Below are 26,466 nucleotides of genomic sequence, written 5' to 3'. Positions count from 1 at the left end.
CAGCTAAAATTACACAAAAAAACAAAAAAAAACAGATGAGCATGCTTTGTAATGTTTCAAAAACAAACATGTATTACTAATAAGAAATAATGTATTGTTTAATATGGGATTTTTTGTAACCTGAGCCTTTTAACCAGAATATCAAGATGAGACAAACATTTTCACCTGGCCCTTTAAGGGCGGGAAGTTACCGTGGTAACGCTACTGGAGAGTCATGTCCCTGTGAGAGTGAGAGTCTGACTAATAGCTGTATTGTCTTCTCTTCTCTATCAGCTGAAACTCAAACATAGAAAAACAACCTAGAATGTGAACCAAAAAAATGTAAATAGCCAAGGAAGACAAGGACAAAGTCCCACTTCAGTAGACTTTCATTTCAAGTAAATTAGACCAACTTATGCCTGTGCACAGCACTTCTAAAAATTAATCGTTCACTCAGCTCTCTACATGCGCACAGCCCCTTGCCAGGCACTGTTGCACCTTGAGGTGAGATGGGATTTGTAGTTTGTTGACTTTACCAGCTTTTAAACAAAATGGCAGAAATAATTTGAAAACAGCTACTGCAGCATTTACTCTGCTATAAATTACATCATACATCACTATTTGTATTCACAAATGCGAGTGAAATTGTCACACTGTGGAGCCCTGACCACCTGCCAAGGTGGCTGGTGAAACGGACATCTTACCCACCAATGCCAAAATCGACACGCAGGTGGCAGGTGTTTATTTGATTGTATTATTATTATTACAGTCATTTACATTTCTCATTGTCGGACATTTATTTTGAAGATCTCACAACCCATGCTGCACTTGTGAGAATTATATTTATGAGTTTTGTCAATTTGAAATCAAATCAAATTTTGTTGGTCACACATGGTTAGCAGATGTTATTGCGAGTGTAGTGTAATGCTTGTGCATCTAGTTCCGACAGTGCAGCTATCAAGTAATCTAACAATTCCACAACAACTACCTAATACACACACATCTAAGTAAAGGAATGGAATAAGAATATATGGATGAGCAATTACAGAGCGGCATAGGCAAGATGCCATAGATTATATACAAAAAAATGGTATATACAGTATATATGAGATGAGTAATGCAAGATATGTAAACATTATTAAAGTGGCATTATTAAAGTGACTAGTGATCCATTTATTAAAGTGGCCAATGATTTCAAGTCTGTATGTAAGCAGCAGCCTCTCTGAGTTAGTGATGACTGTTTAACAGTCTGTTGGCCTTGAGATAGAAGCTGTTTTTCAGTCTCTCTGTCCCAGCTTTGATGCACCTGTACTGACCTAACCTTCTGGATGGTTGCAGGGTGAACAGGCAGTGGCTCGGGGGGTTGTTGTCCTTGATTACCTTTTTGGCCTTCCTGTGAAATAGGGTGCTGTAGGTGTCCTGGAGGGCAGGTTGTTTTTCCCTGGTGATGCGCTGTCTTGACCGCATCACCCTCTGGAGAGCCCTGCAGGTTGTGGGCGGTGCATTTGCCGTACCAAGCTGGGATACAGCCGACAGGATGCTTTCAATGGAGCATCTGTAAAAGTTTGTAAGGGTTTTTTTAGGTGACAAGCCAAATTTCTTCAGCCTCCTGATGTTGAAGAGGCGCTGTTGTGCCTTCTTCACCACACTGTCTGTGTGGGTGGACCATTTCAGTTTGTCCGTGATGTGTACGTCAAGGAACTTAAAACGTTCCACCTTCTCCACTGCTGTCCCATTGATGTTGATAGAGGGGTGCTCCCTATGCTGTTTCCTGAAGTCCTGAAGATCATCTCCTTTGTTTTGTTGACGTTGGTTGAGATGTTATTTTCCTGAGACCACACTCTGAGAGCCCTCACCCCCTTCTTGTAAGACTGTCTCATCATTGTTGGTAATCAAGCCTACTACTGTTGTGTCGTCTGCAAACTTGATGATTGAGTTGGAGGCGTGCATGGCCATGTAGTCAAAAATTGGAAACAGGAAGTAGGGCGCGCTGAGCACGCACCCTTGTGGGGCCCCCGTGTTGAGGATCAGCGAAGTGAATATGTTATTTTCTACATTCACCACCTGGGGGCGGACTGTCAGGAAGTCCAGGACTCAATTGCACAGGGTGGCCTCCAGCTTGATGATGATCTTGGAGGGTACTATGGTGTTGAAGGCTGAGCTGTAGTCAATGAACAGCATTCTTACATAGGTATTCCTCTTGTCCAGATGGGAGAGGGCAGTGTGCAGTGTGATGGCGATTGCATTGTCTGTGGACCTATTGGGGCTGTAAGCAAATTGAAGTGGGTCTAGGGTGAAACGTAAGGTGGAGGTGATATGATCCTTGACTAGTCTCTCAAAGCACTTCAAGATGACAGAAGTGAGTGCTACGGGGTGATAGTTCAGAAAAGGTATTCATTGTCTTTTGTTTGAAACGCTCCTGTCAATGTTGAGTTAGGAAAGAACCTGATTATGCATATAGAAGTAGGACTAGTTGGCCTCCTGAGTTTCGCAGTGCTAGCTGTAGAGATCCTGGTTCAAGTCCAGGCTCTGTCGCAGCTGGCCATGACCGGGAGACCCGCGGTGCCGTGCACAATTGGCCCAGCATCATCCAAGTTAGGGGAGGGTTTGGTTGGCAGGGATGTTCTTGTCCCATCGCACACTAGTAACTCCTGTGGCGCGCAATGCATGCTGACATGGTCGCCAGGTGTACAGTGTTTCCTCAGACACATTGGTGCAGCTGGCTTCCGGGTGAAGTCGGCATTAGAGCTGCTCGGCTTGGCAGGGATGTGTTTCGGTGGACGCATGGCTCTAGACCGTCACCTCTCCCGTACGGGAGTTGCAGCGATGGGACAAGACAAGACTGTAACTACCAATTGGATACCACAAAATTGGGGAGAAAAAGGGCTAAAAAAAGTCTACATGACCTGCGTGCAAATGTAGGCCTATAAATATGCCAATTTGGAGATATCTGATCATATTTCTCATTGTCTTAACTCACCACCTCTAATAAGCTGTGGAGCATCTCAAAGTATATTTTCTTCACCTCAAACAGCAAGTAAATGAAGACTGTTTTTATAATCTACTGAGAATCACAATAATTCCTCAAAGTATTTGAACAATATTTCCAGCTCTCTCCATTTCAATAACTACTCCGCAGTCTGATAATGTAATATCTGATCCAGTGGAAACGTCCTAAAATACCTGATTATTTCTTATCCCTTGCACAAATAGCCTACAGCTGGTGCGGAAATATTGCAGATTAACCACAGTCAATGATCTTGAGATACAAGACTATTATAAATTAAATTGAACTGTTCCCCAAAAATCTGCATATGAAAATCATAACTGGCACTCAGATCGGTAGAAAAGGTCAGATAAATTGGCATTCCAAATGGAAAAGGTTGCCGGCCACTGGCTGGTGTAGCCTATTACCGGCAACTTCAGGAGCATAACGTCAGAATCTGTGAAGGACAGCAGCAGCGGGAGGAAGGTTCGGAACAGGTTTTTTTTCTGGTTAGGCTATCTTGATCTCTGGCTCTCTTGAGTCATTTGTGTCTTAATTATTTAATGCAACAGCCTGGATTAAAGCATCAGACAAATTCAGTACTTATAGCCTAGTTGATTTTCTTAAAACATATATGGAAAAATACACGTTTAAAAATTTTGACCAATTGAAGAAACAACTTCTCGTGGTCGACAAATTTTTTGTTGGTGTTGTCGGGAACAGCCCTAGTAGAAATGCAGGAAATTAGCTTTAGATGCCCAAAACAATTCTGAGGGAGGACACCCAGACCCACCGTCAGGTTATGTCCCCCCTCTTCTAAAGTTGTGCCCCTGTGTTATACACCAGTACAATATCCTTTACAACTCTGTTCCATGATAAAAAACAGACATAAAAAAGTTCCCTTTACACTGCATTTAACTCAATCTCTTACACAAACAATACCCATTCAGTTAACTGTATGTATACAGTATTAGGAAGGCATTTCTTACATGGAATAACAACTCAATATCATAAACAATTCTTACTGTGCTTCATTTCTTCTGTAAAACAGACAATGCCAATATAATTGACCTAAATCAAATACCCCAGCAGAGTGCCTGTGACATCTTTACATGATATCTAAAAACTAAACCTCTCTATGTGTGAGTCAACCTGACAGCAGTTAGACACCTTAAGCCCTTAAAGGGATTGACCGTGAAACACTGCTTTGTGCTGAGCCAAAACGGATTTAAAACCTAACAACACATATTGACACAAGCCAAGACACTTCTGACTGGTTAATGGCCCTGAGGTCATTGTCAGATAGACCATTTTTAACCCTTTACTACAGTAAGCTAAAACAGGATCACACAGTGTTTCTTGGTAGTCTTCAATAACACAGAAATACGAGCCTTTGGTCATTAATATGGTCGAATCCGGAAAATATCATTCCGAAAACATTTATTATTTCAGTGAAATACGGAACCGTTCGGTATTTTATCTAACGGGGGGCTTCCCTAAGTCTAAATATCCTTGTAACATTGCACAACCTTCAATGTTATGTCATAATTACATAAAATTATGGAAAATTAGTTTGCAATGGGCCAGGCTGCCCAAACTGAAAACATTTGAATGAATATTAGGAGTACAGGAATATTTCTGGCATTGTTCGAAAGCTCGGATTGTACCCTATTTATGGGAATCACTGTTATTTACCCCAATCCTAAGGTTACAATGGGAATAAAAGAGCTGTATGTTTAAATTGTTTAACCTGTAGCCAATGTTCTATAGCCTATGCTCGAGCTTTTGCTCGCCTGAGGTAGACTAACTCATGATGAGCTGTAGACTACACTATTTACCAAGAGAGTTTTCATCTATATTTTTCAAAGCTGTATAACAAAACAGTTTATTTTCAGCAAACTTAACATGTGTAAATATTTGTATGAACATAAGTTGTCCCTGAACAAAGGGGGGTCAAAATCAAAAGTAACAGTAGCTGGTGTGGCAACTGGCTGCATTAAGTACTGCAGTGCATCTCTTCCTCATGGTCTGCACCAGATTTGCCAGTTCTTCCTGTGTGATGTTACCCTACTCTTCCACCAAGGCACCTGCACGTTCCCGGACATTTCTGGTGGGAATGGCCCTAGCCCTCACCCTCCGATCCAACAGGTCCCAGACGTGCTCAATGGAATTGAGATCCGGGCTCTTTGCTGGCCATGGCAGAACACTGACATTCCTGTCTTGTATGAAATCACGCTCAGAACGAGCAGTATGGCTGGTGGCATTGTCATGCTGGAGGGTCATGTCAGGATTTATTTATATTTTACCTTTATTTAACTAGGCAAGTCAGTTAAGAACAAATTCTTATTGTCAATGAAGGCCTAGGAAATGTGGGGAGCCTGCAGGAAGGGTACCACATGAGGGAGGAGGATGTCTTCCCTGTAACGCACAGCGTTGAGATTGCCTGCAATGACAACAAGCTCAGTCCGATGATGCTGTGACACACCAACCCTGACCATGACAGACCCTCCACCTCTAAATCGATCCCGCTCCAGAGTACAGGCCTCGGTGTAATGCTCATTCCTTTCACGATAAGTGCGAATCCGACCATCACCCCTGGTGAGACAAAACCGCGACTCATCAGTGAAGAGCACTTTTTGCCAGTCCTGTCTGGTCCAGCGACGGTGGGTTTGTGCCCATAGGCGACGTTGTTGCCGGTGATGTCTGGTGAGGGCCTGCCTTACAACAGGCCTACAAGCCCTCAGTCCAGTCTCTCTCAGTCTATTGCGGACAGTCTGAGCACTGATGGAGGGAACGTGCATTCCTGGTGTAACTTGGGCAGTTAATGTTGCCATCCTGTACCTGTCCTGCAGGTGTGATGTTCGGAAGTACAGATCCTGTGCAGGTGTTGTTACACGTGGTCTGCCACTGCGAGGACAATCAGCTGTCCGTCCTGTCTCCCTGTAGCGCTGCCTTAGGCATCTCACAGTACGGACATTGCAATTTATTGCCCTGGCCACATCTGCAGTCGTCATGCCTCCTTGCAGCATGCCTAAAGCATGTTCACGCAGATGAGCAGGGACCCTGGGCATCTTTATTTGAGTGTTTTTCAGAGTCAGTAGAAAGTCCTCTTTAGTGTCCTAAGTTTTCATAACTGTGACCTTAATTGCCTACCGTCTGTAAACTGTTAGTGTCTTAATGACCGTTCCACAGGTGCACGTTCATACATTTTTTTATGGTTCATTGAACAAGCATGGGAAACAGTGTTTAAACCCTTTACAATGAAGATCTGTGAAGTTATTTGGATTTTTACAAATTATCTTTGGAAGACAGGGTCCTGAAAATGGGATGGTTCATACTTAATGAGTATATACTACATACTATATAATATTAGTTTATTTTAGTATACTGTAAACTAACAATATAGTTTCAGTTGAGCGTACTAGAGCTTTGCCTGTCTATAGGAAGTTGATGCTCTTGCTATGTAACCACTTGCTAGCTTGTTAGCATAAAAAATTACTAGCTGAACATTTTAAGATTTCGGGTGTGTTTGTAAATTCAATCTTGAGTGCCAGAGCACGTTTGTAAATCCAGAGCGTTGTCAGATTGTCCGTTCGAAAATTCAGAGCGTTACACTCTCGGAGCCTTCAGAGCACACACTAGACACACTGGCCGAGTAGTAGCGCTGATCCGAGTGATCAACAGCAGTCAAGCAAATTTAGTACAACGTCCGGGAACTTTTGGCATACTAACTATATCCTTACTATGACCAATAAGCAGACTATATACTCAATTTGAATCACAAACAGTACGGTTAGTATAAGTATTCAAACTTAGCTTAATAAGACTAAAACTATACCTAAAATATCTGACAAAATTAACACTGGTTTAAAGGGGAAGCTCGGGATTTTACAAGTTGATGTTAGATGTTTCCTCACCCTCAGGGTAGTATTTTGGCCAGGAAGAACCATGCTTCGGTTTTCTGTAAGTAGCCACTACAAAATTCAGCTAACTTTATCCACATTAGCTAAAAATCTAAATGGGAATTTCATGGCAAAATCAACTGAAATCAATTCAAATCAACTCCATACTTGGTTTGTTTTGGCCATTAAAAAAAGGCAAACACATGCCTTTATCACTTCCTTTGATTGCTAGCTAGTGGTGGCTAAAGTTCTCAGAAATGGCAAAATGTAAATTTCCGACTAAATAGAAATACCCAAAAGTTAATGTGTAATTACATGATTCTGACATGCCAATACTTGGTATATTTGGAAAGAAAACATATGGGAGATTATGAGGAAATGATCAGAAGATAGATAGGAGTTACATAGTTACACAGAAGGAGTTACACAGAATACATAAGATCAAGCAGATATCAACAAGATATAACTGAATTATTGATGCTCAGAGCTGGAATCACATCAGATGGCTCGCACAACATGTGAACAATATCAGGGGAAAAAAATGGGATTGATAGACCTAACAACTAGAAATGGGCAGATGTTTTAGTAAGTGGTGTCAGCTGTGGTCACGGGACGTTTCCAAGTGTCCCTAAACCTCTCCAAAGTGGCATATGGAAGTAAATTAGATAAATCCAGTGATATTACATATTTGTTAGCCAGTTAGCAATGTTAGCCAGTTGAGCTAAAGCCTGCATGTCTTGGGCTAGTAACCGAAAGGTTGCTGGATCGAATCCCCGAGCTGACAGGGTAAAAATCTGTTGTTCTGCCCCTGAGCAAGGCAGTTAACCCACTGTTCCTAGGTCGCCGATGATATGGATGTCAATTAAGGCATCCCCCCGCACCTCTCTGATTCAGAGGGGTTGGGTTAAATGCGGAAGACACATTTCAGTTGAATGCATTCAGTTGTACAACAAACTCGGTATCCGCCTTTCCCTTTCTTGAGGTTTCAGTCAAGGTGAATCCTCACACAAGCATGGTTCACCACCCACCTCCATTACGGTGGCTAAATTCATTGACAGGACTGTGTAAACGTGAGTGTTAGTTGTCTGTCAGGGCTGTGTCAACTTCAGTGGCATCAATGCTCTCTTTCTAAGGTGTTGTTAACAACCGACCTCTAGGGAGTTAAACCCAGCAGCCTAAATAACAAACCCAACAGTGTTTTGAGTTGTGGGTAAGTGTAACCAAAAGTACACACCAAAACACAGTGGTGTTCAAAGTGACCTTACAGAGTGTTTAATAAGCAGTAAACCAGGCATTTCAAGAGCCCGTCCCACAACGTTTTATGGGTGCATCAGCCTGCACTACCAGTATGCTCTTTCCTGTATGCTGGTTTATTGTAACTCACTTGGGTGAATATATATATTTTTTTTTTAAAGGGGAGTGTTATGGTCTTACCTGTCCATATTCAGTAGCGAAAACCACCACACCTCCAGAGCAAGAGGAAACAGTGCTGGGGAGGTACTGTTCTTCCTCGCGTAACCACACACGGGCGCCCTGTATAAAGAGACAAATAGTCACCATTGAGACTAGCGTGTCTTTTTCAAGGGAGCACTGCATATACAATTTCATAGAACAAAAAAATGTATACAATAGAATAAAGTAAAATACAGCACAACACAAATTGCACAAATAACTAAACCTGTAAATTCAAATTGCCATACTTCCTAGACTTGTATTCACTCAGCTACTGTAACTTAAAAAACTGGAAAGTAAGGTTCCTAAACGTGTAATGAATATTATCAAATGACATAATCTTGCAGAACTCAACATCACAGGCCACAATATCAAACAATCAAAAAAATATAGCAAAAAAACAAACTTCCCAGTATAACAATAAAATCACACTGGTCTTTGTTTTGTCACCTCAGATATACATTACCAGTCAAAAGTTTGGACACACCAACTCATTCAAGGGTTTTTCTTTATTTATACTATTTTCGACATTGTAGAATAATAGTGAAGACATCAAAACTATGAAATAACACTTGAGATTTGAGATTCTTCAAAGTAGCCACCCATTGCCTTGATGACAGTGACTTTCAACGTGGCACTGTCATAGGATGACAGCTTTTCAGCAAGTCAGTTTGGAAAATGTTTGCCCTGCTAGAGCTGCCCCAGTCAATTGTGAGTGCTGTTATCGTGAAGTGGAAAAATCTAGGACTTTGGCGATGTCGTCTATAAAATAGCCTCCAACACCCTACTCAACAAATTGGATGCAGTCTATCACAGTGCCATCCGTTTTGTCACCAAAGCCCCATACACTACCCTCCACTGTGATCTGTATGCTCTCGTTGGTTGGCCCTCGCTTCATACTCGTCGCCAAACCCACTGGCTACAGGTTATGTACAAGTCTCTGATAGGTAAAGCCCCGCCTTATCTCAGCCCACTGGTCACCATAGCAGCACCCACTCGTAGCACTCGCTCCAGCAGGTATATCGCACTGGTCACCCCCAAAGCCAATTCCTCCTTTGGTCGCCTTTCCTTCCAGTTCTCTGCTGCCAACTACTGGAACGAACTGCAAAAATCACTGAAACTGGAGACTCATATCTCCCTCACTAGCTTTAAGCACCAGCTGTCAGAGCAGCTTACAGATCACTGCACCTGTACATAGCCCATCTGTAAACAGCCCATATATCTACCTCATCCCCATACTGTATTTATTTATTTATCTTGCTCTTTTGCACCCCAGTATCTCTACTTGCACATTCATCTTCTGCACATCTACCATTCCAGTGTTTAATTGCTATATTGTAATTACTTCGCCACCATGGCCTATTTATTGCCTTAACTCCCTTATCTTACCTCATTTGCACTCACTTTTCTTTTTTTCTACTGTATTATTGACGGTATGTTTTGTTTATTCCATGTGTAACTCTGTGTTGTTGTATGTGTCGAATTGCTATGCTTTATCTTGGCAAGCTCGCAGTTGCAAATGAGAACTTGATCTCAAATAGCCTACCTGGCTAAATAAAGTTTACAATTTTAAAAATAAACATGCGCCAAATACAACCTTACTGAGAAATTCTTACTTAAAAGCCCTTTACCAACAATGCAGTTCAAGAAATAGAGCTAAGAAAATATTTACAAATAAACTAAAGTACATTTTTTAAAATAAAAGTAACACAATAAAATAACAATAACGAGGCTATATAGAGGGGGTAGAACCGATTCAATGTGCGGGGTACAGGTTAGTCGAGGCAATTTCTACATGTAGGTAGGGGTAAACTATGCATATATACTATGCATAGATAATAAAGAGTGAGAAGAAGCTGGGTAAAAACAAAATCAAAGGGGGGGGGGGGGTGTCAATGTAAAGTGTCCGGGTGGCCACTTGATTAATTGTTCAGCAGTCTTATGGCTTGGGGGTTCAGTGACTTTAGGTGGCTTAATAATTTCTTTCAACAATAAAATATGATTTACGTACATTTCTTAAAATGGATACGGTGCATTCAGAAAGTATTCACACCCCTTGACTACTTCCACATTTCCACGTTTTGTAACATTACAGCCTTATTCTAAAATGAATTCAATAAATACAAAATCCTCATCAATCTACACACAACACCCCATAATGACAAAGCAAAACCTGGTTTGGAGAAAGTTTTGCAAATGTATTAAATATAAAAAACAGAAATAGCTTATTTACATAAATATTCATACCCTTTGGTATGATACTCGAAATTGAGCTCAAGTGCATCCTGTTTCCATCGATCATCCTTGAGATGTTTCTACAACTTGATTGGAGTCCACCTTTGGTAAATTCAATTGATTGGACATGACTTGGAAAGGCACACACCTGTCTATATAAGGTCCCACAGTTGACAGTGCTTGTCAGAGCAAAAAGTCATGAGGTCAAAGGAGCTCTGAGACAGGATTGTGTTGAGGCACAGATCTGGGCAAGGGTAACAACAACAACAAAAAACACATTGGCCTCCATCATTCTGAAATGGAAAAAGTTTGGAAACACCAAACATTTTCCTAGAGCTGACCAAACTGGGCAATCGGAGGAGAAGTGCTTTGGTCAGGGAGGTGATCAAGAACCCGATGGTCACTCTGACTGAGCTCCAGAGTTCCTCTGTGGAGATGAGAGAACCTTCAAGAAGGACAACCATCTCTGCAGCACTCCATTAATCAGGCCTTTATGGTAGAGCGGCCAGACGGAAGCCACTCCTCAGTAAAAGGCACATGACAGCCCACTTGGAGTTTGCCAAAAGGCACCCAAAGGACTCTCAGACGATGAGAAACAAGATTCTCTGGTCTGATGAAACCAAGATTGGACTCTTTGGCCTGAATGTCTCGAGGAAATCTGGCACCATCCCTACAGTGAAGCATGGTGGTGGCAGCATCATGCTGTTGGGGTGTTTTTCAGTGTCAGGGACTGGGAGACAAGTCAAGATTGAGGAAAAGATTAATGGAGCAAAGTACTGAAAGATCCTTCATGAAAATCTGCTCCAGAGTGCTCAGGACCTCGGACTGGGGCAAAGGTTCACCTTCCAACAGGACAAGGATTCGCTTAGCACACAGCCAAGACAACGCAGGAGTGGCTTTGGGAAAAGTCTCTGAATGTCCTTAAGTGGCCCAGCCAGAGCCCGGAATTGAACCCGATCAAACATCTCTGGAGAGACCTGAAAATAGCTGTGCAGTAACATTCCACTTCCAATCTGACATAGCTCGAGAGGATCTGCAGAGAAGAATGGGAGAAACTCCACAAATACAGGTGTGCCAAGCTTGTAGCGCCATACCCAAGAAGACTTGAGGCTGTAATCGCTGCTAAAGGTGCCTCAATAAAGTCATGTATAAAGGGTCTGAATACTTATGTAAATGTTATATTTCATTATTTTTTTTATATAAATTTGAAAAAAATTCCAAAAACCTGTTTTTGCTTTGTCATTATGGGGTTAGAGTTAGATTGATGTCTGTGGATTGATGAGGGGAAAAAATATTTAATCCATTTTAGAATAAGGCTGTAATGTCAAGGGGTCTGAATACATTCCGAATGCACTGTATATAGCATTTTGGAATGAAACTCTTACACACTGCAGCTTTGAACTTCTGAACCCCCTTACACAGAATGCTCATTATCAAAAACTCCCATGTATGTCACAGCGGCTGATGACTAATCGCTTTTGATAGGCAGCTGCATAGCGTTGACCTTTCCCTTAGCCAATAGGGTCACAGCTGTCAGGAACTGGGAAACGTATTACGGATTCAGGTTACAGGAGGGTTATACCTGGGGCACATTTTAGCACACTCAGGAGAGCAGTAAACATTGTGGTATATTGAGGCCTTTAATGTTTGTGACTAGGGGGCAGTATTTTCATTTTTGGAAAAATAACGTTCCCGTAGTAAATGATATGTTGTCAGGACAAGATGCTAGAATATGCATATAATTGAAAGCTTAGGATAGAAAACACTCTAAAATTTCCAAAACTGTAAAAATATTGTCTGTGATTATAACAGAACTGATATTGCAGGTGAAAGCCTGAGAAAAATCCAATCCGGAAGTGACTCATCTTTTGAAAGCTCTGCGTTCCAATGCGTCCCTATTGAGCAGTGAATGAGCTATCAACCAGATTACTTTTCCTCCATATTCCCCAAGGTGTCTACAGCATTGTGACGTAGTTTTATGCATTTATGTTGAAGAATACCCGTAAGCTGCTACATTGCGCAACTGGTCACCTGATGGCTCCCAGAGTGATTCTCGCATAAAATAAAGAGGTAGCCATTATTCCAATCGGTCCTACTGAAAAACCAATTGTCCCGGTGGATATATTATCGAATAGATATTTGAAAAACACCTTGAGGATTGATTATAAACAATGTTTGCCATGTTTCTGTCGATATTATGGAGCTAATTTGGAATATTTTTCGGCATTTTCGTGACTGCAATTTCCGGGCGATTTCTCAGCAAAACGTGAAGAACAAACGGAGCTATTTCGCCTACAAAAATAATATTTTTGGAAAAAAGGAACATTGGCTATCTAACTGGGAGTCTCGTGAGTGACAACATCCAAAGCTCATCAAAGGTAGACATTTTAATTTGATTGCTTTTCTGATTTCCATGACCAAGTCACCTGCTGCTAGCTGGACAAAATGCTATGCTCGGCTATCGATAAACTTACACAAATGCTTGTCTAGCTTTGGCTGTAAAGCATATTTTGAAAATCTGAGATGACAGGGTGATTAACAAAAGGATAAGCTGTGTCTCAATATATTTCACTTGTGATTTTAATGAATAGGAATATTTTCTAGGAATATTTATGTCTGTTGCGTTATGCTAATTAGTGTCAGTCGATGATTGCACTCCCTCATGCGGGATGGGGAGTTTTTTATTTTTTTATTTCACCTTTATTTAACCAGGTTGTCTAGTTGAGAAGAAGTTCTCATTTGCAATTGCGACCTGGCCAAGATAAAGCATAGCAGTGTGAACAGACAACACAGAGTTACACATGGAGTAAACAATTAACAAGTCAATAATACAGTAGAAAAAAAGGGGAGTCTATATACATTGTGTGCAAAAGGCATGAGGAGGTAGGCAAATAATTACAATTTTGCAGATTAACACTGGAGTGATAAATGATCAGATGGTCATGTACAGGTAGAGATATTGGTGTGCAAAAAAGCAGAAAAGTAAATAAATAAAAACAGTATGGGGATGAGGGAGGTAAAAATGGGTGGGCTATTTACCGATAGACTATGTACAGCTGCAGCGATCGGTTAGCTGCTCAGATAGCAGATGTTTGAAGTTGGTGAGGGAGATAAAAGTCTCCAACTTCAGCGATTTTTGCAATTCGTTCCAGTCACAGGCAGCAGAGAACTGGAACGAAAGGCGGCCAAATAAGGTGTTGGCTTTAGGGATGATCAGTGAGATACACCTGCTGGAGTGCGTGCTACGGGTGGGGGTTGCCATCGTGACCAGTGAACTGAGATAAGGCGGAGCTTTACCTAGCATGGACTTGTAGATGACCTGGAGCCAGTGGGTCTGGCGACGAATATGTAGCGAGGGCCAGCCGACGAGAGCATACAGGTCGCAGTGGTAGGTGGTATAAGGTGCTTTAGTGACAAAACGGATGGCACTGTGATAAACTGCATCCAGTTTGCTGAGTAGAGTGTTGGAAGCTATTTTGTAGATGACATCGCCGAAGTCGAGGATCGGTAGGATAGTCAGTTTTACTAGGGTTAGTTTGGCGGAGTGAGTGAAGGAGGCTTTGTTGCGGAATAGAAAGCCGACTCTAGATTTGATTTTCGATTGGAGATGTTTGATATGAGTCTGGAAGGAGAGTTTACAGTCTAGCCAGACACCTAGGTACTTATAGATGTCCACATATTCTAGGTCGGAACCATCCAGGGCGGAGATGCTAGTCGGGCTTGCGGGTGCAGGCAGCGAACGGTTGAAAAGCATGCATTTGGTTTTACTAGTGTTTAAGAGCAGTTGGAGGCCACGGAAGGAGTGTTGTATGGCATTGAAGCTCGTTTGGAGGTTAGATAGCACAGTGTCCAAGGACGGGCCGGAAGTATATAGAATGATCTCGTCTGCGTAGAGGTGGATCAGGGAATCGCCCGCAGCAAGAGCAACATCATTGATATATACAGAGAAAAGAGTCGGCCTGAGAATTGAACCCTGTGGCACCCCCATAGAGACTGCCAGAGGACCGGACAGCATGCCCTCCGATTTAACACACTGAACTCTGTCTGCATAGTAGTTGGTGAACCAGGCACGGCAGTCATCAGAAAAACCGAGGCTACTGAGTCTGCAGATAAGAATATGGTGATTGACAGAGTCGAAAGCTTTGGCAAGGTCGATGAAAACGGCTGCACAGTACTGTCTTTTATCGATGGCGGTTATGATATCGTTTAGTACCTTGAGCGTGGCTGAGGTGCACCCGTGACCGGCTCGGAAACCAGATTGCTTAGCGGAGAAGGTACGGTGGGATTCGACATGGTCAGTGACTTGTTTGTTGACTTGGCTTTCGAAGACCTTAGATAGGCAGGGCAAGTTGGATATAGGTCTGTAACAGTTTGGGTCCAGGGTGTCTCCCCCTTTGAAGATGGGGATGACTGCGGCAGCTTTCCAATCCTTGGGGATCTCAGATGATATGAAAGAGAGGTTGAACAGGCTGGTAATAGGGGTTGCGACAATGGCGGCGGATAGTTTCAGAAATAGAGGGTCCAGATTGTCAAGCCCAGCTGATTTGTACGGGTCCAGGTTTTGCAGCTCTTTCAGAACATCTGCTATCTGGATTTGGGTAACGGAGAACCTGGAGAGACTTGGGCGAGTAGCTGCGGGGGGGGGGCGGAGCTGTTGGCCGAGGTTGGAGTAGCCAGGCGGAAGGCATGGCCAGCCGTTGAGAAATGCTTGTTAAAGTTTTCGATAATCATGGTGTTCATCGTGTTACCTAGCCTCAGTGCAGTGGGCAGCTGGGAGGAGGTGCTCTTGTTCTCCATGGACTTCACGGTGTCCCAGAACATTTTGGAGTTGGAGCTACAGGATGCAAATTTCTGCCTGAAGCTGGCCTTAGCTTTCCTGACTGACTGACTTTCCTGAACAGTTGCATATCGCGGGGACTATTCGATGCTATTGCAGTCCGCCACAGGATGTTTTTGTGCTGGTCGAGGGCAGTCAGGTCTGGAGTGAACCAAAGGCTATATTTGTTCTTAGTTCTACATTGTTTGAACGGAGCATGCTAATCTAAAATGGTGAGGAAGTTACTTTTAAAGAATGACCAGGCATCCTCAACTGACGGGATGAGGTCAATGTCCTTCCAGGATACCCGGGCCAGGTCGATTAGAAAGGTTTTAGGGAGCATTTGACAGTAATGAGGGGTGATCGTTTGACTGTGGCTCCATAGCGGATACAGGCAATGAGGCAGTGATCGCTGAGATCCTGGTTGAAGACAGCGGAGGTGTATATGGAGGGCCAGTTGGTCAGGATGATGTCTATGAGGGTGCCCTTGTTTACAGATTTAGGGTTGTACCTGGTGGGACCCTTGATGATTTGTGTGAGATTGAGGACATCTAGCTTAGATTGTAGGACTGCCGGGGTGTTAAGCATATCCCAGTTTAGGTCACCTAACAGAACAAACTCGGGAAGCTAGATGGGGGGCGATCAATTCACAAATGGTGTCCAGGGCACAGCTGGGAGCTGAGGGGGGTCGGTAGCAGGCGGCAACAGTGAGAGACTTATTTCTTGAGAGAATAATTTTTAAAATTAGTAGTTCGAACTGTTTGGGTATGGACCTGGAAAGTATGATATTACTTTGCAGGTTCTCTCTGCAGTAGACTGCAACTCCTCCCCCTTTGGCAGTTCTATCATGACGGAAAATGTTATAGTAGGGTATGGAAATCTCAGAATTTTTGGTGGCCTTCCTGAGCCAGGATTCAGACACGGCAAGAGTCACTAGAGGTTAATGAGCGTGAACGATTGAGGTGGAACACAACTTCTGAAGAGGCTTCTATTTAATGTGACCTAGAGGTTTTGTACCTTTTTGTTGTTGTTGTGAATGTTCACATCTTTACAGCTGGATAATTACTAATTACTCAAGTTTTTTTTTCTGTGAGCCCAACTTGGAACTGGCAACCCAATGGACATAAGTTTTTACTGGGTGTATATGAACAGAAGTAAAAGTGGGTCGAATATTACTGTTCTCAAATGTTTAATTCCAGCTGGTCGGAGGTCTCTTTAGCTATTCACCTCCTGATGCCAAAGTTACACTTGGGATATGGAACACTGATCCTAGATAAGAGCTTATAGAGGCAATCCCTGCCAAGAGCGATCTACTGCCCTCACTTTGACTATCAGACAAATTTCACTTTGCACATAATATGACTCTATCAGTCAGTCAATAATCTCATATCTTTGAATTAAATGAAAGTGAATGGATGTCGTTCTTTTTTTCTTCTGTTTTTAGCTCAAGCCATCCTCTAGCAGTTCCCCCTGCCCATGAAGAGAGTAGCTTTGTACCAAACCAAATAACCAGGAGGCCTCCGGGGATGCCTCTTAAATGCATAGCCACATGTGTGCAGTACTCATTAGTGTGACCGGCCAATGTTAATGAGAAAAACATACTGTGCTATTTGAAGAATGGTTTGGCAAGGGCCATGGGGTCCCCTTATTGAACTGGGCCAATGATTGACCTCTGACCCCTGACCCATAAGCCCTACACCTGAATGACCTGGATGACTTGCTGAGTTCTGTCTGAACCGGCACCTGACTGAGAAGACATGCAAGGAAGAGAGAGATAGAGAGGGGTTCCAACTGTTACCCCTTCACCTACCCACCCACCCAAGCCCCCCCCGGCCAACCACCAACCCACACAGGTTGCATGTCTACCCTATCAGCAGTGTATCAATGGAGAGCAGTAAATTGTTCTAATCGAAACCCTGGACAGACTCCCGCTGAAGTGAGAAAACGTACACGTTAGAAGAACAAGGGATCATCTAGGAAGAGATAAATCTGGACTTCAGGGTAAACTCATAAAGGAACTCATCTTTCCATATGAGAAATGTGACTGATTAACTTTTTTCAAAGAAATAGGATTTCAGAGGTTTTAGAGAAAAATAAAAATTTTAAAATGAGTTTACACAACATAAAGAGCACCTGCTCTTTACATGATATACAGTGCCTTGCAAAATAATTCATCCCCATTAGTGTTTTTCCTATTTTGTTGCATTACAACCTGTAATTTAAATGGATTTTTATTTGGACTTCATGTGACATACACAAAATAATCCAAATTGGTGAAGTGAAATTAGAAAATTACTTGTTTCAAAAAAATTAAAAAATTAAAAAACGGAAAGGTGGTGCGTGCATATATATGTATTCACACCAGTTGCTATGAAGCTCCTAAATAAGATTTGGTGCAACCAATTACCCTCAGAAGTCACATAATTAGTTAAATAAAGTCCACCTGTGGACTAAGTGCCACATGATCTGTCACATGATCTCAGTATATATACACCTGTTCTGAAAGGCCCCAGAGTCTGCAATACCACCAAGCAAGGGGCACCACCAAGCTAGCGGCACTATGAAGACCAAGGAGCTCTCCAAACAGGGCAGGGACAAAGTTGTGGAGAAGTATAGATCAGGTTTGGGTTCTAAAAAAATATCAGAAACTTTGAACATCCCACAGAGCACCATTAAATCCATTCTAAAAAAATGGACAGAATATGGCACCACAACAAACCTGCCAAGAGAGGGCCGCCCACCAAAACCCTCAGACCAGGCAAGGAGGGCACTAATCAGATAGACAACAATGAGACCAAAGATAACCCTGAAGGAGCTGAAAAGCTCCACAGCGGAGATTGGGTAGCTGTCCATAGGACCACTTTAAGCCGTACACTCCACAGAGCTGGGCTTTACGAAAGAGTGGCCAGAAAAAAGCCATTGCTTAATGAAAAAAGAAGCAAACACGTTTGATGTTCACCAAGAGGCATGTGGAATAAGGTACTCCGGTCAGATGAGACTAAAATATAGCTTTTTGGCCATCAAGTAAAATGCAATGTTTGGCGCCAACCCAACACCTATCATCACCCCAAGAACACCATCCCCACAGTGAAGCATGGTGGTGGCAGCATCATGCTGTGGGGATGTTTTTAATCGGCAGGGACTGGGAAACTGGTCGGAATTGAAGGAATGATGGATGGCGCTAAATACAGGGAAATTCTTAAGAGAAACCTGTTTCAGTCTTCCATTGATTTGAGAATGGGACGGAGGTTCATCTTCCAGCAAGACAATGACCCTAAGCATTCTGCTAAAGCAACACTTGGGTGGTTTAAGGGGAAACATGTAAATGTCTTCGAATGGCCTAATCAAAGCCCAGACCTCAATCAAATTGAGAATCTGTGGTATGACATAAAGATTGCTGTACACCAGCGGAACCCATCCAACTTGAAGGATCTGGAGCAGTTTTGCCTTGAAGAATGGGCAGTTTATTGATGTGCCGAGCTTATAGAGAAGGTTTCTCCACAAAGTATTGACTTTGGGGGGTGAATAGTTATGCACGCTCAAGTTTTCCGTTTTTTTTGTCTTATTTCTTGTTTGTTTCACAATTTAAAAAATATGTTGCGTAAATCAAATGATTACTACCCCCACAAAATATATTTTTAATTCCAGGTTGTAAGGCAACAAAATAGGAAAAATGCCAAGGGGGTGAATACTTTCACAAGCCTCTGTAGACTGATCAGGTGAATCCAGGATAAAGTTATGATTCGTTATTAATGTCACTTGTTAAATCCACTTCAATCCGTGTACATGCAGGGGAGGAGACAGGTAAAATAAGGATTTTTAAGCCTTGAGACAATTGAGAGTTGCCTTTTTGAACAGGGTATGGTTGTAGGTGCCAGGGGCACCGGTGTGTGTCAAGAATTGCAACACTGCTGGGTTTTTCACACTCAACAGTTTGCCATGTGTATCAAGAATGGTCCACCACCCAAAGGACATCCAACCAACTGGACACAATTGTGGGAAGCATTGGAGTCAACATGGGCCAGCATTCCTGTGGAATGTTTTTAATACTTTGTAGAGCCCATTCCCCAAAGAATCTGAGTGTGCAAGCGGAGGAAGGTGTTCTTAATGTTTTGTATACTCAGTGTATATCAATGTATGAGAATTAACATAATTTCTAAGAGAAAGTATCACCAGGTTTGCGGTGACTCACAAAATCAAACTATCTACAGTGCCTTCAGAAAGTATTCATACCCCTTGACTTATTCCACATTTTTTATGCAACAGCATGAATTCAAAATGGATTTAATAGATTTCCTTCTCATCCATCGGAAAACAAGGTGAAAACATGTTTTGAAATATGAAATATCTCATTTACATAGGTATTCGCATCCCTGAGCATCCATGTGAGAACCACCTTCTGCAGCGATTAAAGCTGTGAGTCTTTCTGGGTAAGTCTGTAAGAGTTTTGCACACCTGGATAGTACAATATTTTCCCATTATTCTTTTCAAAATTATTCAAGCTTTGTCAAATTGGTTGTTGATAATTGCTAGACAACCATTCTCAAGCCATAGATGTTCAAGCAGAGTTAAGTCAAAACTGTAACTCGTCCACTCAGGAATATATACTATCTTCTTGGTAAGCAACTCCAGTCTAGATTTGGCCTTGTGTTTTAGGTTATTGTCCTGCTGAAAGGTGAATTCATCTCCCAGTGTCTGGTGGAAAGCAGACTGAACCAGGGTTTCCTCTAGGATTTTGCCTATGCTTAGCTCCATTCTGTTTGTTTTTTTATCCTGAAAAACTCCCCAGTCCTTAACTATTTCAAGCATACCCATAACATGATGCAGCCAACACTATGCTTGCAAATATGGAGTGTGGTACTCACTAGTGTGTTTTCTTGGATTTGTACCACAAATAACACTTTGTATTCAGGACAAAAAGTGAAGTGAAGTGAATTGCTTTGCCACATTTTTGAAAGTATTACTTAGGTGCCCTGTTACAAACAGGATACATGTTTTGGAATAGTTTTATTCTGTACATGATTCCTTCTTTTCACTTTTTCAATTATGTTAGTATTGTGGACTAACTACAATGTTGTTGATCCGTAGTCAGTTTTCACCTATCACATCCATTATAATTTTTTTATTTCACCTTTATTTAACCAGGTAGGCTAGTTGAGAACAAGTTCTCATTTGCAACTGCGACCTGGCCAAGATAAAGTGTAGCAATTCGGCACATACAACAACACAGAGTTAATTATGGAATAAACAAAACATACAGTCAATAATACAGTAGAACAAAAGAAAACAAAAAGTCTATATACAGTGAGTGCAAATGAGGTAAGTTAAGGAAATAAATAGGCCATGGTGGTGAAGTAATTACAATATAGCAATTAAACACTGGAATGGTAGATCGGCAAAAGATGAATGTGCAGGTAGAGATACTGGGGTGCAAAGGAGCAAAATAAATAAATACCAGTATGGGGATGAGGTAGGTAGATAGATGGGCTGTTTACAGATGGGCTATGTACAGGTGCAGTGATCTGTAAGCTGCTCTGACAACTGGTGCTTAAAGCTAGTGAGTGCGATGTGAGTCTCCAGCTTCAGAGATTTGTGCAATTCGTTCCAGTCATGGGCAGCAGAGAACTGGAAGGAAAGACGACCAAAGGAGGAATTGGCTTTGGGGGTGACCAGTGAGATATACCTGCTGGAGCGCATGCTACGAGTGGGTGCTGCTATGGTGACCAGTGACCTGAGATAAGGCGGGGCTTTACCTAGTAGAGACTTGTAGATAACCTGTAGCCAGTGGGTTTGGCGACGAGTATGAAACGAGGGCCAACCAACGAGAGCGTACAGGTCGCAATGGTGGGTAGTGTATGGGGCTTTGGGGACAAAACGGATGGCACTGTGATAGACTGCATCCAGTTTGTTGAGTAGAGTGTTGGAGGCTACTTTATAGATGACATCACGAAGTCAAGGATCGGAAGGATGGTCAGTTTTACGAGGGTATGTTTGGCAGCATGACTGAAGGATGCTTTGTTGCGATATAGGAAGCCGATTCTAGATTTAAGTTGGAATGGAGATGCTTAATGTGAGTCTGGAAGGAGAGTTTACAGTCTAACCAGACACCCAGGTATTTGTAGTCGTCCACTAAGTCAGAGCCGTCCAGGGCGAGCAAGTGATCGATTGAACAGCATGCATTTAGTTTTACTTTCATTTAAGAGCAGTTGGAGGCCACGGAAGGAGAGTTGTTTGGCATTGAAGCTCGTCTGGAGGTTACCACTGCAGCCCAAGTTACTCCACAGTTCCAAGAATAATACTTACCTTGTAAGCCTGAAATGTAAGAACTCGTACAAGGAACCGCAAGTCCAAAACCACAGAACACATGTTGCGACTTGGTAAAGCGCACACGCTTACTGCATAGCATCGACCAGTTGGTGAACCATGGCAGCCTGAGGCTCAAATCCACATGGAATTGTGGTAACTCGGATAAATGAACAAGCTGCGCACTGCCTAACACCTACTCTCGGACCCAGCGTAAGAACACTATGAGTCACACTGGGAGCGAACAGTTCCATCCAAGCGATAAAAACTCACGAAGCTATGTCAGGAATGCCAACTCACTGCAGAAAAAATATCATCATGCCCCTGAACAATGCCCAAGCAGCCGACAAACCCCTAATGGAGTATTTTGTATTTTATGGATCCCCACTAACTGAGCAGCAACTCTTCCAGTGGTCCAGCAAAATAAATGCAGTTATAAACCATTTTAAAAACATTACAATACATTTCATAGCAAATTTCAAAACACATTAAGTGTATTACCTCACACCACAACACTACTACCAAATATCTATCACACAAAATCCATGTATATAGAGCTGTTCCATACAATGTTTTATAATCTGATTCTACTGCTGCATCAGTTACTTGATGTGGAATAGAGTTCCATGTAGTCATGGCTCTATGTAGTACTATACACCTACCATAGTCTGTTCTAGACTTGGGGAATGTGAAGAGACCTCTGATGTCTTGTGGGGTATGCATTAATGTCCAAGCTGTGTGCTAGTAGTTTAAAGTTCAGTGTATTCAAAATGTCAATACTTCTCACAAATACAAGCAGTGATGAAGTCAATCTCTCCTCTACTTTGAGCCAGGAGACATTGACATTACAATTATTTATGTTAGATCTCTGTGTACATTTAAGGGCCAATTGTAATTTTCCTAGGTCCCTCTTTGTGGTACCTGACCACACAACTGGACAGTAGTCCAAGTGTGACAAATCTATGGTATGTAGGACCTGCCTTGTTGGTAGTGTTGTTAAGAAGGCGCTTTATTATGGACAGACCTTTCCCTACCTTAACTACTGTTATATCAATATGTTTTGAACATGACAGTTTACAATCCAAGGTTACTCAAAGCAGTTTAGTCTCCTCAACTTGCTAAATGTCCACATTACTCTTCACAAGATTTAGTTGAGGTTTAGGGTTAAGTGAATGATTTGTCACAAATACAATGCTTTTAGGACTAACTCTACCCATTCTGAAACTGACTTCAGCTCTTTGTTAATAAGTGTTGCAGTGATTTCACTTGCTGTGGTAGTTGACATGTATCGTGTTGAGTCATCAGCACACAAACACAAAGGCTCTTCTCAGAGCCAGTGGGAGGTCATTAATAAACGGACATAAATATTCCTAGAAAATATTCCTATTCATGAAAATCGCAAGTGAAATATATTGAGACACAGCTTAGCCTTCTGTTAATCACCCTGTCATCTCAGATTTTCAAAATATGCTTTACAGCCAAAGCTAGACAAGCATTTGTGTAAGTTTATCGATAGCCTAGCATAGGATAGAATTTTGTCCAGCTAGCAGCAGGTGACTTGGTCACGGAAATCAGAAAAGCAATCAAATTAAATTGTTTACCTTTGATGAGCTTCGGATGTTTTCACTCACGAGACTCCCAGCCAAAAATATTAGATGCCCATTTAGAAAATATTCCAAATTAGCTCCATAATATCGACAGAAACATGGCAAACGTTGTTTATAATAAATCCTCAAGGTGTTTTTCAAATATCTATTTGATAATATATCCACCGGGACAATTGGTTTTTCAGTAGGACCGATTGGAAAAATGGCTACCTCTGTATTTTACACAAGAATCGCTCTGAGAGTCATCAGGTGACCACTTGCACAATGGAGCAGCTTACAGGTATTCTTCAACATAAATGCGTAAAACTACGTCACAATGCTGTAGACACGGAGAAATACGGAGAAAAGGTAATCTGGTTGATAGCCCATTCACTGCTCAATAGGGACGCATTGGAACGCAGAGCTTTCAAAAGATGAGTCACTTCCGGATTGGATTTTTCTCAGGCTTTCACCTACAATATCAGTTCTGTTATACTCACAGACAATATAATATTTTTACAGTTTTGGAAACTTTAGAGTGTTTTCTATCCTAAGCTGTCAATTATATGCATATTCTAGCATCTTGTCCTGACAAAATATCCCAACAACGTTATTTTTCCAAAATGAAAATACTGCCCCCTAGTCACAAAAGGATAATGGATCATAATTATTTGATAATTTTCTTTTTCTCTTATTTTACAAAGTTAATCTTGCCGTTATAGAATATGCTTAAACTTAGATATTTGTGTGTGACCTAGGCCCGTATTCCCAAAGCGTATTAGAGTAGGAGTGCTGATCTAGGATCAGGTCCCCCGTTCATTTAATTATGATCTAAAAAAACAACTTCTACTCTGAGACACTTTAAGAATACAGGCCTAAGTCACACAAACCAAAAATCGAATTTTAAGCATATTCTATAAAGGCAAGATGAACTTAATACGGGCCCTGAATTTAAATGGATTCAATTTCGATTATTTTGTCACTGACATACACACATGCTTAACAAGTCACATAATAAGTTGCATGGACTGTGCAATAATCATGTTTAACATGATTTTTGAATGACTACCTCATCTCTGCACCCATCATACAATTATCTGTAAGGTCCCTCAGTCGAACAGTGAATTTCAAACACAGATTCAACCACAAAACCAGGGATGTTTTCCAATGCCTCACAAAGAAGGGCACCTATTGGTAGATGGGTAAAAAAAAACAACATTGAATATCCCTTAGAACATTGCAAAGTTATTATTTACACTTTGTATGATGTATCAAGTCCCTAGAAAGATACTCAGTTGCTGGAGAGGAAGAAAACTGCTTAAGGATTTCACTCAATGGTGAGTTTAAAACAGTTACAGAGTTTAATATTGTATACATCAGTGATGTTGCTCTTGCTGCTGGTGATTCTCTGATCTACCTATACGCAGACGACACCATTCTGTATACCTCTGTCCCCTCTTTGGACACTGTGTTAACTAACCTCCAGACGAGCTTCAATGCCAAACAACTCTCCTTCAGTGGCCTCCAACTGCTCTTGAATGCAAGCAAAACTAAATGCATGCTTCAACCGATTGCTGCCCACACCTACCCACCCATCCAGCATCACTACTCTGGACAGTTCTGATTTAGAATATGTGGACAACTACAAATGTATTTGTACCTATTTATTGCCTCACTATTATTGCTTCACATCCCTTATCCTACCTCATTTGCACACACTGTATATTGTACACTGTATTTCTCTATTGTATTATTGACTGTATGTTTGTTTATTTCATGTGCAACTAAGTTGTTGTTTGTGTCACACTGCTTTGCTTTATCTTGGCCAGGTCGCAGTTGTAAATGAGAACTTGTTCTCAACTAGCCTACCTTGTTTAAATAAAGGTGATTTAAAATATATATATATATATATTTTAATCTAGCTACATTTCTTAACAAAAACACAAACATTTTAGTGTTCCAGAGCACAGAATAACCAATGCATTTTTGAACACTCAACACCTGTTGAATATGTCAGGTGTCGGTAAACGTCAGCAACAAATCGTAATTCAATTGTTGCCAGCAGCACAGTTACAGTCACCAACGATCTGGATAGCATGAAGAAAGCCTAACCAGCTCTTCTAGGGCGAGTAAAATGGTCCGAGTGAGGTGTTGTCTCATTATGTGTCTGGAAGTAGCTAGCCAATGTTAGCCAGTTAGCTTGGGTGCTCGACTGTGGTTGTGAGGTCAGAGCATTCGGAACAACCCTACTTATCAGCTAGAGCGTCCAGTGTGCGCTCTGAACACAAAACCACAGATAGGGCGAGTAATGTCAGTGAGCTGTTCTCTGTCTCGTAGATGTCTGGAAGTAGCTGGCAAGTTAGTACAGAACGCACAGATCAACCCTTAAAAAAGATGGGTGGGGCTAAGGTTTAAGAGGGTGTGAACAATGCTGAATAGGAGTAGACAAAGAAGGGCTCTCCAATAGTAGTACCAAAACATTGAAAGACAGTTTTCTCAAAAGTGAGTTTACAAGTTGATCAACTGTCAAAGCAGAATTACTTTCCCAATGTTTCCTCAAATCAGTGTATGATATACCCTTTTATAGCTCTATAGACATTTTGCCATAGGGTAGAGGCAAATGTTTGCAGTTTTTAGTATGATAACTGATGATCAATGGACCCCACCCTGGTCGGTAATTTGTCAGTGCTTACTACAAGTTAAGATAGCTAGCCACTAGACTAACTTACCTATCAAAAAAAGGTTTGCTGACATGGGCTAATTGAATGACTGCTGATGCACAACCAAATGTGTATTCTATTATTCTAAGTCTCAACAGTAAGTTGAGACCCGACTGAGTTCCTACAAAAGGGGGGCGGGCCGCCAGTTTCCCCTCCGTGCTCTATATGATCACTGATCTGGCATGGCCTAATAGGAGAATTAAATATGTTGAAAGCCTATCTGATCCCTTTACCAATTTGTTGTAATGAGGGACAGGAAGTTGCACGTGAAATAGTATTGAGACGCACCCTCTATGGAATGGGAAGGGAACTGTTGAAGGGCCACAGCCCAAGGTTTCTTTCACAGAGACCACTGAGTAGTCTTGTCACAAGCAGGTTAGAGGCCAGCTGTTGCAGACACCAGCAGGCTAATGCCCCACAAGAGAGTCTCTTAAGAGTACTGTCAGTCCTAGCCAGCCAAGGCAAGCACAACCATACAATGGAGCAG

The 26,466-nt window shown here is 41.9% G+C and overlaps 1 protein-coding gene across 1 annotated transcript in view; it reads right to left on the bottom strand.

The window, feature by feature from the left end:
* The window catches only part of myo10 (myosin X), a 263,426-nt gene that overhangs the window by 195,780 nt on the left and 41,180 nt on the right, over positions 1-26,466 (bottom strand). Inside the window, exon 2 of the mRNA XM_064942709.1 lies at positions 8,302-8,400. Within this exon, the coding sequence (XP_064798781.1) occupies positions 8,302-8,400 (99 nt within the window). The remainder of the gene's footprint in view (positions 1-8,301; positions 8,401-26,466) is intronic.

The sequence above is a fragment of the Oncorhynchus masou genome, chromosome 3 (assembly GCF_036934945.1).
Source record: "Oncorhynchus masou masou isolate Uvic2021 chromosome 3, UVic_Omas_1.1, whole genome shotgun sequence".
Classification (NCBI taxonomy): Eukaryota; Metazoa; Chordata; class Actinopteri; order Salmoniformes; family Salmonidae; genus Oncorhynchus; species Oncorhynchus masou.
This window is presented reverse-complemented; position numbering and strand designations above follow the sequence as displayed.